We start from the raw sequence: 16,690 nt of genomic DNA on the forward strand, positions 1-16,690 counted from the left end.
GGAGGCGTGTTTGTTGTACTTTCATTATATTGTTTATTTCTTTTTATGGCGTGTATAATGCCTTTAGGTAATTTAGATAGTTTATATTTTGTGTTGTTTTGTAATGACTGCAGATTTTGTATGTATTTATTGTTATTTGTGTGAGTTTAAAAGGTAAAGTCAGAGTAAGACACCCCTGTATGGTGTGGTAGGGTCCAGGTCATGGCCAGGGTCAGGCTATGAAAAGCTTGCTTTTGTAAAACTGCAGTATTTTTCACCAAAACCATGTTTGCTGTCTATGTATAGCATTATTGTTGGACTGTAAATCTAACTGCTAATCTTTTTTTATTATGTATTTTAACACAGAAAACATTTTATTTCAGGTCAACATTGTGTTGTTACATTAATAAATCATCCCTGTCATAGCTGCTTTTTGTGGTGTTTCTTGTCGTGTGTTGATGCTTTCAGCGAAAAACACAGTTGAGGTTGATGCTGACAGAACATTCATCAGTCATCAGTCAGTGAGCTGCTGCGAGGCCTCGTCGACCTCGTTAACGCCACCTGACGCAGGTACGACACATCTGTCTGACACACACACAGCTCTGATGCAGCTTCCATAAATGTTGCCTAATGTAGCTGTGATTGATAAAGTGAGTACAACAAACAGCAGATCAAAGAGATTTTAGCTCCAGCGCCCTCCGTCTTTAGACAGTCTGTTCTCCTGATAACATCCAGCTGATAATACAGCAGCAGAGTCGGCTGTTGTGCTCCTTAATAAGAAGATTATTGCTATTTATATTTAAACATGACGTCTCTCAAGATGAAAGTATTTCTTGACCTTTCAAAGCACATCTATGACTCAGATCACAGTTGACCAAGAAGCGTTAGTACAGAGAGTTTCAGAGATATTTTAGTCTACTTAAAAGAGTATGGCTCTTCTTCAGCATGAATTAAACTTCAACTTATGAATTATAATACAACTTATTAGCAATGAGCAAAGCTGTAAACTCTGAGACTGTCCGTGTCCCGTGTGAAACTAAAAGTAACGTTGACATTTTATCACGAGTCGTTAGTGGTGTGACTCGTCGGTATCGCTAGTCAGTAAAGTTAACGTCAACCACGACCGTTTCCTAACCTTAACTAAATGGTTGTGTTGCGTAAACCTAACATTCCTGTGAAGACAGAAGTTTATTTTGAGAGGACACTATGCATGTTTGGGCATCTGATCAGTATCCTCCTGGACACCTCCCTTTGGAGGTTTTCTGGGTATGTCCAACTGGTAAGAGGCCCATGGGTAGACCCAGAACACGCTGGAGAGATTATATATCTGGTCTTGCCTGGGAACGCCTCTGGGTCCGAGCTGGAAAACGTTACTGGGGAGAGGGACGTCTGGAATTCTCTGCTAAGCCTGGCCGACCCGGAACCGGAGAAGAGGAAGGAAATGGATGGAAGGACTATACATGTAACGAGCGTATATTGACTCGCCGTCCCTGGTCCAGCCAAAAATAACGCTAGAGGGATACCCCGTGCGTCAGTCTCCGATGTCAAGGGGCACTGATCAAGCGGCGGTATTTGACGAGTTGGGAGTGAGATTGTGTTTGTGGAGCGTCTGTCAGCCTCCAAAAGGAACTAAAGTTCTTCCTCTTCTGTGGTTGGTGTATCTTGGTGGTCGTGTAGAGTCAGAGGTCATTCCAGTTCAACCCTCCAGCAGTTTCTCTGTGGTTGCAGGTTGAAATCCTCAGTGTGTCTCCTGGTTTACAGCTCAGAGTCGGAGCTGCTGACAGTTAAGCTTGTGTTTTTCTTATCGCAGAGAAACTCAGAAACATCTCAGCTTTAATCAGAGCGTCACACTTCAAACGGGCTTTCACTTTAGTTGCATAGCAACAGAGAGTCTGCGCTCGCGGCTCGGTAAAGAGCTTCACACCGGAAAGAAGGAGAAACCCTCTCAGTGCACATCGCGGTGATGCCTGAATGGACTGAATGCAAAGAAGTTTTAGTTGCAGATTATGAAGTCAGGCTGTAAATTTGATTTCCCAGCAGCCTTTTGGCTTCAACAAAGGATCAAAGCTGTTAGCGGCCTCTCCGGTCCTGACACTTCCTGTCTGGACTCGATAAATTGACAGTTTCTCGTCTGTGTCGGCGGAGATTTGTGACCTTCTGCTCGCTCAGAGTGTCAAAAAACAAAGTGAAGAACTGCAAAGCGTCAGAGGGGTTGATGGAGCAAGTCTTCTTGTTGTCAAACACTAAACTGGGAGTTTGTTGTCTGCTGCAGGTCTGATGGTGACGACTGAAACTGCACAAAAACACAGTGAACAGCCTCCTGCAGCACAATCCACTATTAGTTTAGAGGTGTGAACGTCTCCAGACAGAAACATCTTATAACTAACGTCACAGCCTGCAGGAGACAACATTTCACACTTTCACAGTTTAGGAGTCTTTAATAACATCTAAGGTCTTTTTTTTAAGAATTTTAAAGACCTGCAGAATATGTCGAATATCATCTGATTACATCATCATTAAAAAATTACTTAAATCAAGTACTGTACTTAAGTACAAATTTGAGGTACTTGTACTTTACTTGAGTATTTCCATTTTCTGCTACTTTCTACATAAGTACGACAGAGTATTAGGGCCACATTGAGGAAAAAAAATGTAATCTGAGATTTTGAGAATAAATTCATAAGTTTAGGAGAAAAAGGTTGTAGTATTATGAGAATAAAGTCATAATATTATAAAATATGTTGTATAAATGTTATTTTAGAGTATACCTCATCATGGTTACTAACAGAAAAGGAGTTTTTTTTATTGTACTTTTTACTCCACTACACCTGTTGCTCAGGTGTAACTTCAGTCTGCAGAGTTCAGCTCAGAATCTGCTGCACAAAGTGAAATAAATCAGATAAATCCAGGAAAAAACAATTTGCACCTCTCTCAGCAGGCTGTCACTCTGCTTCATCACAGCAGCAGCGGGAGTCGTCTGACTCGCCCGTTTTAACATCACAATTAGACGATAACGGGGTAGGCGGGGGTGATGATGGAGGGGGAGAGGAAGGCGTTTGCCTCAGTGTGTTTCCTCCGGGCTCTGTTACTCTCTGGGAGTCGATGGCGTCCTGGTGGGAGTTTTTACAGCTCAGTATTGTGTCTTAGCAGGTGTTAAACACTCACTGAGATGGATCTGTGTACTGCTGGCTCAGTGCGACTGTTGTTTTTTCTGCCTTGAAGCTCCCCCTGCACGCTGAGCAGAAGATGGCAAACAGGAAGTGATTAAATCAGTGTGTCCCCCTCCACTTTTGACACAACATGAAGTGGGATGTGAGGGAGTCAGCGGGGGGCAGGTGGGCGAGGAGAGGCGTAGTGATCGATCACTCGGCAGCAGCTCACTGACGGACTGTTTATGATGAATTCACAGGACATCAGAGCTCCTGTAAACACTCTGACACACACACACTTGTTAGAAGATACAACCACTGTTTTTTTGAGTCTCAATGCTTTGACACGAAGGGAAATGTGGAATATTTCTGGTCTTATCCTTAAATTAGTGGATGTCGCTGTACTTAAAGCACTTATATATCTCAACAAGTGTTTCCCTGAACTTCACACAGAAGATTCATGCTCCCCAGACAATGACACTTAATGGTTTTGGTGACCTCTGACCTTTTTGCCAAAAATAATTTTATTCAAGTGTGCTAGTAGTATACTTCTTTTAAACTTAAAATAAGAGAGTATGCTTTCAGTTTGCTTTTTATGTACTTATCAAAGATTATGCTCAAGTATACTTGGCTTATGCTGACAAGTATACAGAAAAGTCTAAGTGTACTTGGCTAATATGTTTGTCACGAAGGAGGTTAAATAACGCTCCAAACTTACACTTAATTTTGGGGAGGAAAAACAGTCATGGCCATTTTCAAAGGGGTGCCTTGACCTTTGACCTCCAGATATGTGAATAAAAATGGGTTCTATGGGTACCCACGAGTCTCCCCTTTACAGACATGCCCACTTTATGCAGTTTTTTGCATGCAGTATAAATGTGTTATTGTATCCTATTCTAAAATGGTGTGTTTGAATATTTCTGCATACTGTCCCTAAACAGTCTTGAATTACATAAATTACAAATAAATATACACTTTCACAATTAATTCCTGTTTATCTGATTTATGACTAGAACATTTTGACATATAGTGCTGAGCAGCATCTCAAATTAATCTTCAGGTTCCCAGCTTTCAGATGATGTACACCATTTCTATGTGACATCTACTGTTGACCTGCTATCTCCCCCTAAAGACCCCCTGTACCCCCCTAAAAAAGACTAAAATGGGTCTATTGTGGGTCTCAGAGGGTTGAATAAAAAGATTTCTCTGGATTCAGACCGAACTGTATTCGCTGACCGGAGCAAAATCTTCTAGGAAATCAACAATCTTGTTCCCAGCATGTTTTGCAGCAGCCTCAGCTGGCTACAAACAGGAAGTCAAACAGGCCGACGGAGACGACATCCATCAGCTGGGTCACACAGCTGCTCCGATCCTGACCTGATCCCCTGTTAACAAAAGCAACATGCCACCTTTTTTTTCACAATAAAACTTCCTGCGGTGGAGTTTCTGAGAAAGACAGTTTGTGTTTTCAGTGAAGAACAGACTTCCTGTTCCTCTCTGAGCGACGGGGTTGGTGGATGGCGATAAAATCCTCAAAAAGCTCCGTCTGCTTTAATCGGCTCACCGACAAACTGAGACGTGATGAGAGTGAACGGACGCTGCTCCTCTGTCGCCATGGATACCGCATCCCGACAGGGTCAAGGCACATCAGAAAAACTCCTAAATACTAATCTGGAGCTCTCATTGTTTTCTTTTTTTTTCATGATGCACTTCAGGACCTGTCGGGTGAAAGACGTATGAGATGAATCTTTTTACAGACGATGACCTGAATTTTACAGGCTGATGAGCCGACGCTGACACATTGATCGGGGCATCGTGTCTAAATCTGGCGGCGGAGGAGAGGAGGGGAGAGGAGACCTGTCAGATGGTGAAAGGGCAGCGACGACGACTCCAACCACCGACTCACCATCTGCTTTCTGACAACAGAGAGACTCCTCCTGTCTCTCTCTGGACGTGCGGCGTCCTGCAGCAGACACAAGTGCCCTTGAGCAACATGCTGCAGCTCTTCCTGCTCAGCTAATGTGCCTCCCTTCACTCTAACACACATGAACTAGTGATGTATCAGCACCCTTTGTTTCCTGTGTATACCTGCACACCAACCCTGTCTCTAAGACATACAGTATATCAGACCGGCAATACGTCCTCCAGAGAAGGCTCTGGTCACCACGCCCCGCGAAACCAATCCCGTGTCCCAATCATGCGCTGTATTGAAGAAGACTTGAAACTAGCGATTGAGACCATAAACTCATGTTTACAATATTTACTGAGGTAATAAATCAAGTGAGAAGTAGGTTCATTTTATCATAGACTTCTATACAATCAGACTTCTTTTAGCAGTCGCCCCCTGCTGGCTATTAGAGAGAATGCAGGTTTAAGGCTTCCCTTTTCAGACTCGGAGGTATCCTACGCAGATATTATTGAGTTCATATAGTGACTTTAGTGTAGAAAGCGTTGCTGTTGCTGCTCTTTGTTATATTAATAATATAAATAATTAATGTTCTTAATGTATTATTCTTGTTGCACAGAACCAATAAGACCATCAATGAAACTGTCATGAGACACATCCTTAATGGACTCAGTAAACTGTTGTTGTGTTCATTAAATCACTAAATGTCCACTCAGCACAAACAGGAATGCCCAGGTGCTCATGGGAAAAACTACCTCAACACTAGTGAACGCCGAACACACATTATTTTACTGTCTGATGTTCGTGAATTAATATTACTGCTGCATTAAAGTTTATGTTGCATTTGAACTTTATATCCTGTTGGCTAGTTTAATCTGCAGCAATGCATCATGGTCTATATGGTTATTTAGTTTTCTGTTTTCAGCTTTGTGACGAAGCATTTTCCAGCTGATCCAAGAGGCTTTTTAAAGAGTTTATTTAGCTTCAGAAGGACAAGGAGGATTTTCACTTCATCCTTCAGTTTATCACAGACATTCAACATTAACACATCTGGAGATACATGGTTTTACCTGGACAGGAAGGAACTAAAGCTGTCAGATAAATGTAGTGGAGTAAAAAGTACAATATTTACCTCTGAGATGTAGTAGAGTAGAAATAAAGATACTCAAATAAAGTACAAGTACCTCACTTTTTTACTTAAGTAAGAAAAACAGCAGCGGTTGAAGAAGTACTCAGATCATTTACTTCAGTAAAAGTATCAAAAATACTCTGTCACAAGTAAAAGTCCTGCATTTATAATTTCACTTATCAACAAAATGTACTTAAATTAAAGTCAAAGTACAAACACAGCGACAGAGAGTGATATATTATCATATTTATATTATTGGAATATTATTACTGATGCATTAGGCAGTATTTTGATATCACAGCTGGTTGAGGTTGTGCTAATTTTAACTGCTTTATATACTGTAAGTACCTCGAATCTGAAGACGTCTGCCTCCGTCTGACTCACTGACTTCAGATCAGCTGGACCAGGTCTTATTAGCTCAGGTGAGTGTATGTGAGTGAATTCACAGGTGGACGCTGCCATCTAGTGACTCTCTGCAGAAACACAAGGCCCAACTGACGGACTTCTTGTTTACAAACCGTCCTCTCTCCCAGATTGTCATGATAATTTACATATGAACATGTTCAGTGTTTAGAAATACAGAGACTTGCTGTCCAACTCCTGGTTAGAGCTATATGTGACAATCATTCTTGTGTTTTTAAAATGTGTTTTACCACACACCACTAGACAGTTGTCAAACAGCAGTTATAGCAGTAATAAATAACACTAACATAATATATAAATATGGGCCTTTAACCCTCTGAGACCCACAATAGACCTGTTTTAGTCTTTTTTAGGGGAGTACAGGGGGTATTTAGGGGGAGATAGCAGGTCAACAGTAGATGTCACATAGAAGTGATGTACATCATCTTAAAGCTGAAGATTAATATGAAATGCAGCTCAGCACTGTGTGTCAAGTTGTTCTAGTCATAAATCAGAAATAAACATGAATTAATGAATGAATGAATGAATGAATTAAAATAAATTGTGAAAGTGTATAATGGTTTAAAACATGATGATAGAAGTATATGATGGTCATCCCCATGCTCTATTATGTCTCATAAGTTGTTGCAGCATTTTTTGTTACACAGATTTGGTGCTAAATTTAAAAACAATTTACCACTGTAGAATTGATAAAAAATAATCAATAATCCCTCCTAAATACCACATTAAGACACCAAGACCTTGAGGAACACCACAGAGTGTGATTTGGTAACAAAAACTTTTGACATTTGGAGATTTCTGCAAGAATTGCATTTTTTGGCGATTGGATGGCGAGCACTTCTGTTGTGTAAACTGCTCAGAAAAAAAAAAAATTATTAATTATAATTAAGAAATTAGTGGCGTTAACGCGTTATTATTACGTTAACTTGACAGTCATAATTATTAGAAATCTAGTTATTTATGAAAATAAAAATCTTAATGTTTGTCTTAAAGGGACTGTTTGTAAGAATCAGAATTGCTTGTTAACAGCGACACCTGTGGTCGTTAAGTCAACGAAAGTCAGCGTCGGGCTCGCGCTTGTGCTCGCTCTACATAGACATGAACGAGCATCGCTCAAAACAGTGAGGCGACATACGTCAGCTAAACCACAATATCACTCTATATTTCACCTGCTTGGCAGTAATGTTAGCTGACCAGACGAAGGTCTCTCCATGAATCACTGCTGATCCTAGTGTTGGATTTTCCTGCTTCATCCTCCTGAACGCGGTCAGAGGGAGACACCGGCACCCGGTCGGAGACGATAACGTTTCTCTCTGCTGAGCCCCGTCGCTTCACAAGACACGGGAAACCTCTGTTGGTCTGGAGGAGCTGCAGCATTTATTTCTGCACAAACGTCCACTGTACATCCACTAGATATTCTCAGAGCTAAACTAACTCTTCTGCAGTGTGGAGTGTGCGCGCATACACGTGAGGTGGAGCGAGCTGAGTGAAGGCAAGCAGGCAGAGGAGCAGAGGAGCAGAGGAGCAGAGACTCCGGCCCAGGACACCAAAGCTATGGTCTCCACCGCGCCGCCAACACTGTTTAACAGACGGGCTTCACTAGATATAACATTGCGGTTTTGGTGCTTCCGTGTAGTTTGTGTTGGAGTCTGAGTCTGAACAGCGTAGCCACACGCGAGCGTGCACGGGACCCCAACCCGCAATGATTTATACGTTCCAAACAGTTCCAAACAGTTCCAAACAGTCCCTTTAAAACCAGCCCAAACAGCAGCATCATAGCGATGCAGCTGCAGAAATATTCAGAGGAAACCATCAGAAACACTAAATGGTGAAAATATAAAATAAAAGGTGTTTTACTCACAGCGGTTCTCCATCTGTAGCTTTGGTGTCCTGAACCAGATAAACTGAACCAAAACTGCCTCGGCCCAGGCTCTGCAGGATGCTGTATCGCTTAGCAACCAGGCCGCCGCTGCCAGGGGGCGGGGCCTGGCCTGACTCCACCTCCTGAAACCTGGGCATCCTGTCGGCTCACCTGTACCTGGACGGAAGATAGGTGCACTGTGATGCACTCAGACACTACTAACAATAATAATTAACCCTTAATCAGCAGTTTATGGCCGTTAATCAGCTGTCAATGACCATTAATCAGCTATTAATGTCCATTAATCTTGTTTATGACCGTTAATCAGCTGTTAATGTCCGTTAATCAGCTGTTAATGTCCGTTAATCAGCTATTAATGTCCGTTAATCAGCTGTTAATGATCGTTAGGCAGCTGTTTATGACCGTTACTCAACTGTTTGTAACCGTTAAGATTCAAGATGACTGTTAATCAGCTGTTTATGACCGTTAATCAGCTGTGAATGACCGTTAATCAGCCGTTTATGACCGTTAATCAGCCGTTTATGACCGTTAATCAGCTGTTCGCTGTTGAGTCAACATTTTGCCTCATCGTCTCGTGATAATGAGGTTTTAAATGAACCAGTTTCGGTTAAATAAACAGGTGAGGTGGAGGTTTGTGGTGTTGTTTACCTGCAGCAGACTGGGGGACAACTTCCGTGTTTGATCCCGTTTCCATGGAGACCAACACACAGAGAATTAGGCGTTTCCTAACATGTTCCCCTGCAGAGAAGTTCAATATTGTGTCACGTGTTATACGTTTATTTTTATACTACTGTACATAACACATATATCACATATATCACATATATATATATTTATCTTCTTGCTTTTTAAAAATGTTATTTCAATCAATAATTTGTATTGTTTATAGTAGTGCTCCGTTTTAAAATGAACATATTTGTTGGTGTTGTGTTGTCACTGAGGTTTGTTCCAGTAGGGGGCGACGTTTCATAACTTCAGAGTTCTGAGCTGGAAACCTGCAGAAACACACATTCAAACACCAGTAACACCAGTAACAGTAACACCAGTAACACCAGTAACAGTAACACCAGTAACACCAGTAACAGTAACACCAGTAACACCAGTAACACCAGTAACAGTAACACCAGTAACACCAGTAACAGTAACACCAGTAACACCAGTAACAGTAACACCAGTAACACCAGTAACAGTAACACCAGTAACACCAGTAACACCAGTAACAGTAACACTAGTAACACCAGTAACACCAGTAACACCAGTAACAGTAACACCAGTAACACCAGTAGCAGTAACACCAGTAACACCAGTAACAGTAACACCAGTAACACCAGTAGCAGTAACACCAGTAACACCAGTAACACCAGTAACACCAGTAGCAGTAACACCAGTAACACCAGTAACAGTAACACCAGTAACACCAGTAACATCAGTAACACCAGTAACACCAGTAACAGTAACACCAGTAACACCAATAACACCAGTAACACCAGTAACAGTAACACCAGTAACCACTAACAGTAACACCAGTAACACAAGTAACACCAGTAACACCAGTAACAGTAACACCAGTAACACCAGTAACACCAGTAACACCAGTAACACCAGTAACAGTAACACCAGTAACACCAGTAACACCAGTAACAGTAACACCAGTAACCACTAACAGTAACACCAGTAACACAAGTAACACCAGTAACACCAGTAACAGTAACACCAGTAACACCAGTAACACCAGTAACACCAGTAACAGTAACACCAGTAACACCAGTAACAGTAACACCGGTAACACCAGTAACACCAGTAACACCAGTAACACCAGTAACAGTAACACCACTAACACCAGTAACAGTCAGTGGAGCTGCTTGAGAAAATGAGTGGTAAAGTTACAGATGAACAATCATCATGTTGTGCTCCAGAGATGGAAACTAAAATGTACATAATACTCATTTCTCTTGAATATTTATTTGTGAAGAAATGTACTTTTCACTCCACTATCTGAGCTGAGGTTATTCTTATACGTTAATATCTGAAATTAAAAACTCATCATACATCATTAAAAATATGATGAATTGTTTAATTTAGACTCCTCAACATTGTATATACTGTATATTGTTGCAGGAAAGATATCAGAAAGATATCAATTCAAATACTTATTACTTAATTAGTAACATCCTTCTTGTAATTTGACTCATAAAGTTAAAATTGACTAATATCCCATAGCTGTGACCTTTAAAAGTTAACATTTAAATTATTTTCCTGTGACTTGTCTCATAATTTTGACTTTAAAAATATACATTTATGACTTGTTTTGAACCACTTGAGTAATTTTATCCTTCCTAACTTCTGCTTGGCATAGATGGACTTTGATAAAAAAAAACTGATGTTTTGATTTGGAAAAGGTTCAGCAGGAGTTTAAACAAAAGATGAAAAAAGATGGTGTATTCAGTTTCAGTATTTTATCTGCTGCCATGAAGAGCACTTCTTTACTTTCCTCTGCACGAACACAGTGTGGCTCTGAATGTCACATTAGTTTCAGATGCTGAAAACGGCAACGTTCAGTCACACTTCCTGTCTTCTTTCATCTCAACGATTTCAAGCTTCTCTAGAAATCTGAGTTTAGCTCTGCTGGTCCTTCAGTGGGACTCCATCATCAAGAATAAATGAGGCTTGAAGGAATAGTCTGTGTTGTCGATATACTGTAATATCAAAGAGTATAAAAGCAAAGAGACGAAACTGGTGTTTTTTTTAAGCGTTTATATTATTTATAATATTTTAATTGTTCAACACAGGCCATTTTGGTAGAATATGAGCATTTAATTTTGCATTTAGTTTTCTTTTATTTATTTTTGCATTTATTTATTTATGTTTGCATTTACTTTTATTTATTTTATATTTATTTATGCATTAATTTCTTCATTTATTTCTGCTTATTTCCCCTTTGCATCTCACCCCTTATCTATTTCCCCAAACTTATTAATTTTTGTATTCTTTTCTTTATACATTTCTGCCTCATTATGCAAATGAGAGGTCTGTCCATCAACATGTGTCATCATGGGCTCAGAGTGCGTAGACGGACTATATGCTAGCCAGGTCTTATACTTGTGAACATCTTAATAAAACGTGCTGCTGATGTTAGTGAAAGTGCAGCTGCTGAGTTCAGGAAATGAAGCGTCCTCAAGGGGCGAGGAGAGTGACTCATACTTCCCATCACGCCCCCCCCTCCTGCAGCCAAACAAACACACACTTTCTCTCTGCAGCGTTCAGACTGAAGGGGTGTGTTACAGTAGAGCCTCGGCAGAGGACTTGTATTTTTTGGTATTTTTGTCTCCAGTTTATTGTGCATATTTGGACGTGTGTTACGTTTTAATGACGGAATCAAATCCTATTCGGCATTAGTTGCGTTTAGTACAAACTTGAGACAGAAATGGTGCAATGAGCCTTTAATTTACAACATGCAACAAATCACAACTTGTAGTTTAAACACACTTTTAAAAAATGTAGAAAAACAACACAAGTCATGTGAGCTCTTTGTGATGTGACATATAATAATACTGTGGACATCTTTTTTTTCTAAAACATAATAAAATCACTTCATTTCTCCACCCCGCCAGCACAAACCTCAAGACACACCTCGCCATTTTAAATGTGGTTCCATTTTCTTCAGTTTATTTCCTCACAGAAACCAGACCAGCCCATTAGCTGCACATAGCAGGCTAATGGACCAATCTGTACATCAACAGAACATTAAGGCACTTTGGAGAGAAACCTAAATAATCGAATAATAACCAGGGCGTCTGAGTCCACTGGGCTCTTCCTGTTTTAAGGATCACACTGGTGTTTTCTCATGTTTGAGCCTGTTAGCTAGTAGCGTTGATCCAGGACCATGAATGGACATCTCACAGAACCCGGACATTTCAGTCACTTGTTAAATTTGTTAAGGGAAGAAAGTTGAAAATCCAAACTCACCGGGAGGTAGGCGATCATCTGTGCCATCGCCTACCCACCGGGTGGTAGGTAATATTCTCTTTAAGGTGTTAAAAATGATGCTAGATAGGTAAAAACATAATTTACTCTGACCAAGAAAGGTCACTTCCATTAAAATCAACACAAACTATATAAAATCAAAGCTATCACAGGATTTCGTCCTCGATTCCACATGGTCTGTATTGACTTTAATGAGACCTTTTCAGTCAAGGCAAATCATGTTTGTTTTTTCTGTTTTACACCTTTTTAAAGATTTTTTTTTTGGGCATTTTTGAGCCTTCATTGATAGGACAGTCAGAAAGGGGAGGAGAGAGAGAGGGGGGGTGACAAACGGAAATGGCTGCAGGTCGGATTCGAACCCGGGGCGCCGCGGCTAGGGCTCAGCCTTTTTATATGGGCGCCGCTCTACAAACTGAGCTATGAGCACCCTATTTTTACACCTTTTTAACCACTAAAACAGCTTCAAAGTTCATTCTTGACCTTGGAAGCAGATGACACTACAATCTCACGTCAGGGTCCATTTTCGTAGCTTTCAATCATATCACATAAGATTGATTTTTATCCATTCAGACCGTTTCATCATCGGCTGTTTTGAAGGTCAAGCGTGAACTTTGAAGCTTAATGTTTAAGCGACAGACGAGCGGTGCTTGATCCAAAGATCGTGTGAGACAATCGAAAGGTCCAGAGCAGCAACTAAATGGACCCTGAGGTTTTTGTTAACCTCCGTTAACAACGCAAAAATTAACTCTGAAGCTCAACTTTAAGGGATTAAGTCAACGTCATATTAACCTTGAAATCGAGAAAGGTCTCTTCTAATAAAGTCAATACAAACCACATGGAATCAAGAAAGAAATCCAACGGCATCTTTGGTTTTACATGGTGTGTCTGCCAGGGTAAATCACCTCTTTTGTTACTTACAACCCAACTAAAGTGTCAAAGCAGATTTCCTTGACCATCCAAGACCAACTTGTCGTATGACAGTCCTGGATCAGTACTTATTAGCCACCAAAGTATCTATATACGGTATCTCCCAGTGGACCAACAGTCAAATATCAGGTCACTTTGCACTAGTGAGAATAGATAGCATCATTAAGCATCAGAAAATACATACATGCTAAAATAAATAATGTAAACAGTCTGGTTTTGTTCAGCCTGAAGCCAGAATGAATCTATGATCAAAGTTTGTGTGTTAAGAATCTTTTCTAAAAGGAGAAAAGTGGAGACTAATGTTCGCAATTACAGCTCAGAGTTTCGATCATCAGCAGAGTTGAAATCTTTAATCTGAAAACACAAAAACTCTGAAAGATGGACAGATTCATTCTGGTTCCACACAAAACGTCCAGGCAGCAATATAAAACCCAGCTTTAGCGTCAAACAATAAAAGATGCACCAATAAAAAATATGGATATCAAATCTGATACTAAAACTGGATGCTGGAAAGATACTGATGGAAAAACTCGGTATATCAAAAGTTTAACAATAAAAATACAAAAAATCTTGAAACAAATCAAAGCACGCTAAATCTCAAAGATCTCAATTATTTTTGTCCAGTGATGCTAAACAAATGCTTCAGGTCCTGATAATCATTTTCATCAGATTTGATCATTTAATCACAGTCAGCTAAAATGGCATTTAAGAAGTTTTATCAGTGCATCTAGAATGAAATAAAGCGTTCATATGTCAAACTGGTCCAGACCAAAAATAAAATACAGTACAGTGAAGCAGCAAATATGTGAACACCTTGGACCATCACAGAAGGTTATATCTGAAAGTGAAATGCAGCTTTTATTTTGTAGAAAACAGCTTTTGAATAGTTGTAACTGTAACAGGGTGTTGGACCCCTATACACTGTGTGATTCTGGGCTGTCTCAGACAAAAGATGACAATCGTGAGGGTGAAATCTTTGGCTGTTAATCCAAAATGGTGTTCTTAGATCACACTGTGAGACACGCCCACCAACTTTAGTTAAGAAATTTGGACTGCTGCTATGACCTTCAGGCTTCCGCACAATACCTAGTAAACAAGACCCGACCTGGGACCCGACTCAGACTGTTCCAAATTATATTCAGTCTAATTTGGTTGCGTAACATCCCATTGTACTGCCAGCAGATCAAGGCTTGTTCTCCAGAGGGATTGATTCATAAAGATGCCTTGCTGCCCTCTCGAGAAACTAGATTGTATTTCTCTCCATTAACGCAAAATGTAGTAAGTTAGCAAGCTGTGCCGAATGGACGATCGTGTAACCAAACCATTCTGATGTCACAGAAATATGTGTTAAAATGATGTGCCGACACCACAGACACAATGCCAATGTTTTAACCGTCCCTACATGGACTTTGATTAAAACCAACCGTTTTAATCAAAGTCCATGTAGGGATGAGGGATTTCACCCAGGAAACCATTGTTCTTGTCCCGTGTGAAGCCAAAAGTCAACGTTGAGTTATTTTAAATTACGTAAACTATGTAAGAAGTTAAATTATTTAACCTAACCAAGTAGTTTTGTTGCCTAAACCTAACATTAAATTGTTTAACCAAATGATGTAGTTTAGTTGCCTAAACCTAATGTTAAATTGTTTAACATAACAACGTAATTTTGTTGCCTAAACCTAACGTTAAATTGTTTCACGGTTTCAATAACTTTAACACATTACGTGCCATTAAGTGGTCGTGGGCATTTCACATATTTTTGTGAGATCTCTTTGATCCAAACTATCCGAAAAATAATGCATGAAAGCATTTTGGATTCAACGTCACTGATGGAAAACTTTACAAAAATGGTAAAAAGTATGGGTGTTAATGTGCTAACGTTGTAAAATGTAAACTGCCTTGCAGTAACTTAAGCTTGTGACTGGCAGCAGAGACACCGTGAATAAACAACATCAATTCTATGATGGAGTTTAGGATAGGGTTATGTGAATTTGTTTGAACTCAATTTTAGAAAAAAGTGACGGTCCTACTGTCATCGGCTCCATGGCGGATCAGGTCTCCTATGAATGTATTTCTGCAGATTTTCCATGGGTCAGTTTTGTGCATTTTTTTGTTCTACTTACATCGTAACGCTCGACATTCATTGCACAATCTGACGTGCTTTAACCAAGATATATATAGGTATCTCACAGTGTGACATGCAGTGAAGCTGTTGGACCGCTGTTATCACACAGTGTGTAGGAGCTTTAAGGGATGCACCAGAAGTAACACAATAATCTGTATTTAAATTCATTGTAATTTGTCCAGTAAACCTAAACTTCCACATGGTCATAGGCAAAGTGAAACATTCGATTTTAATCCGATTAGACATGAATCGTCAGAGGAAATGTAACACATTCAGTGCAAAATCTGAAGCATCACACTAAGATTTTTTTGGCATCTGATTAACAGTAAGGCAGTAATCTGAGGGTTAACGTCGCTGACTGAAAGCAGAGTTCAGTTTCACATCATCAAGAGTTTTGGAACAAGAAATGGCAGGAAAGTTTCCCACTCACTAACAGACCACTCTATGTCTTCCAACACTCAGATTTAAATAGGATTTTTAATTCTACAAACATCACTAAGAGACGCTCCAGCTGCAGAAATGATTTGATATTTTCCATAGATTAGCTAACTGGTCAATTTCAACGGCATAAAAGAACTCTGATAAAAATTGAAATGGCCCTGACATCTGTGTGTCAAAAGGTCTGCAAGCTAGCTAACGTACTGACCTGGATACATAATGACTTCCACCGGACTTCACCTCTCTATTGTAACACACTCATTATATGGTTCCCCACACAAATGATGATGTTGCTAGGTAGCAAGAGTAGTTTTAATTTGACTTTGCCATTACCTTATCGTTCCTTCCTATCAATCGTCTTTCACAGTTACTGAAACTTTACTTTTACTGTAAAGTAAAACTAGCTAGCTACTAAACAACACAATGCCAACGCAGTTCAGATAAAATCAATCATCAAGTGTATTCCAGTGGTGCCTACACCTCAGATCTCTGTTGCTAATGAGCTAACCTTTGATAGCAAACTAACTGTAGGGAGCAAACAAGCTAACGTTAGCTGACTAGCTACTTGTTTTTGGATATGAAAACTTTCGTAAGTATTGAAAGTTGGCATCGAATGTTTATGTCATTATCCTGTTGAATTATTATTTTTTTATTTAAGTTAAATATTTTGCCAATTTTAGACAAAGTTCTTGTGCAGCAGCTTATGTTTAGAAAACATTTCAGAACTAGACTACTGCAGTGATGACGT

The 16,690-nt window shown here is 39.9% G+C and overlaps 1 protein-coding gene across 7 annotated transcripts in view; it reads right to left on the bottom strand.

The window, feature by feature from the left end:
- The window catches only part of nek11 (NIMA-related kinase 11), a 65,055-nt gene extending 55,594 nt beyond the window's left edge, over nucleotides 1-9,461 (bottom strand). For 2 of the 7 annotated variants that reach the window (XM_037783577.1, XM_037783578.1), the window contains exons 1-3: nucleotides 9,117-9,459; nucleotides 8,448-8,624; nucleotides 3,145-3,214 (exon numbers count right to left, since the gene is read on the bottom strand). In XM_037783577.1, the coding sequence (XP_037639505.1) occupies nucleotides 3,145-3,214; nucleotides 8,448-8,624; nucleotides 9,117-9,162 (293 nt within the window). In that variant the 5' untranslated portion in view covers nucleotides 9,163-9,459. Of the gene's footprint in view, nucleotides 1-3,144; nucleotides 3,215-8,447; nucleotides 8,625-9,116 lie in introns of all 7 variants that reach the window. The other 5 variants (XM_037783580.1, XM_037783575.1, XM_037783576.1 and 2 more) reach the window with 5 other exon arrangements.
- Nucleotides 9,462-16,690: the final 7,229 nt, after the last annotated feature.

The sequence above is a fragment of the Sebastes umbrosus genome, chromosome 11 (genome assembly GCF_015220745.1).
Source record: "Sebastes umbrosus isolate fSebUmb1 chromosome 11, fSebUmb1.pri, whole genome shotgun sequence".
Taxonomy (NCBI): Eukaryota; Metazoa; Chordata; class Actinopteri; order Perciformes; family Sebastidae; genus Sebastes; species Sebastes umbrosus.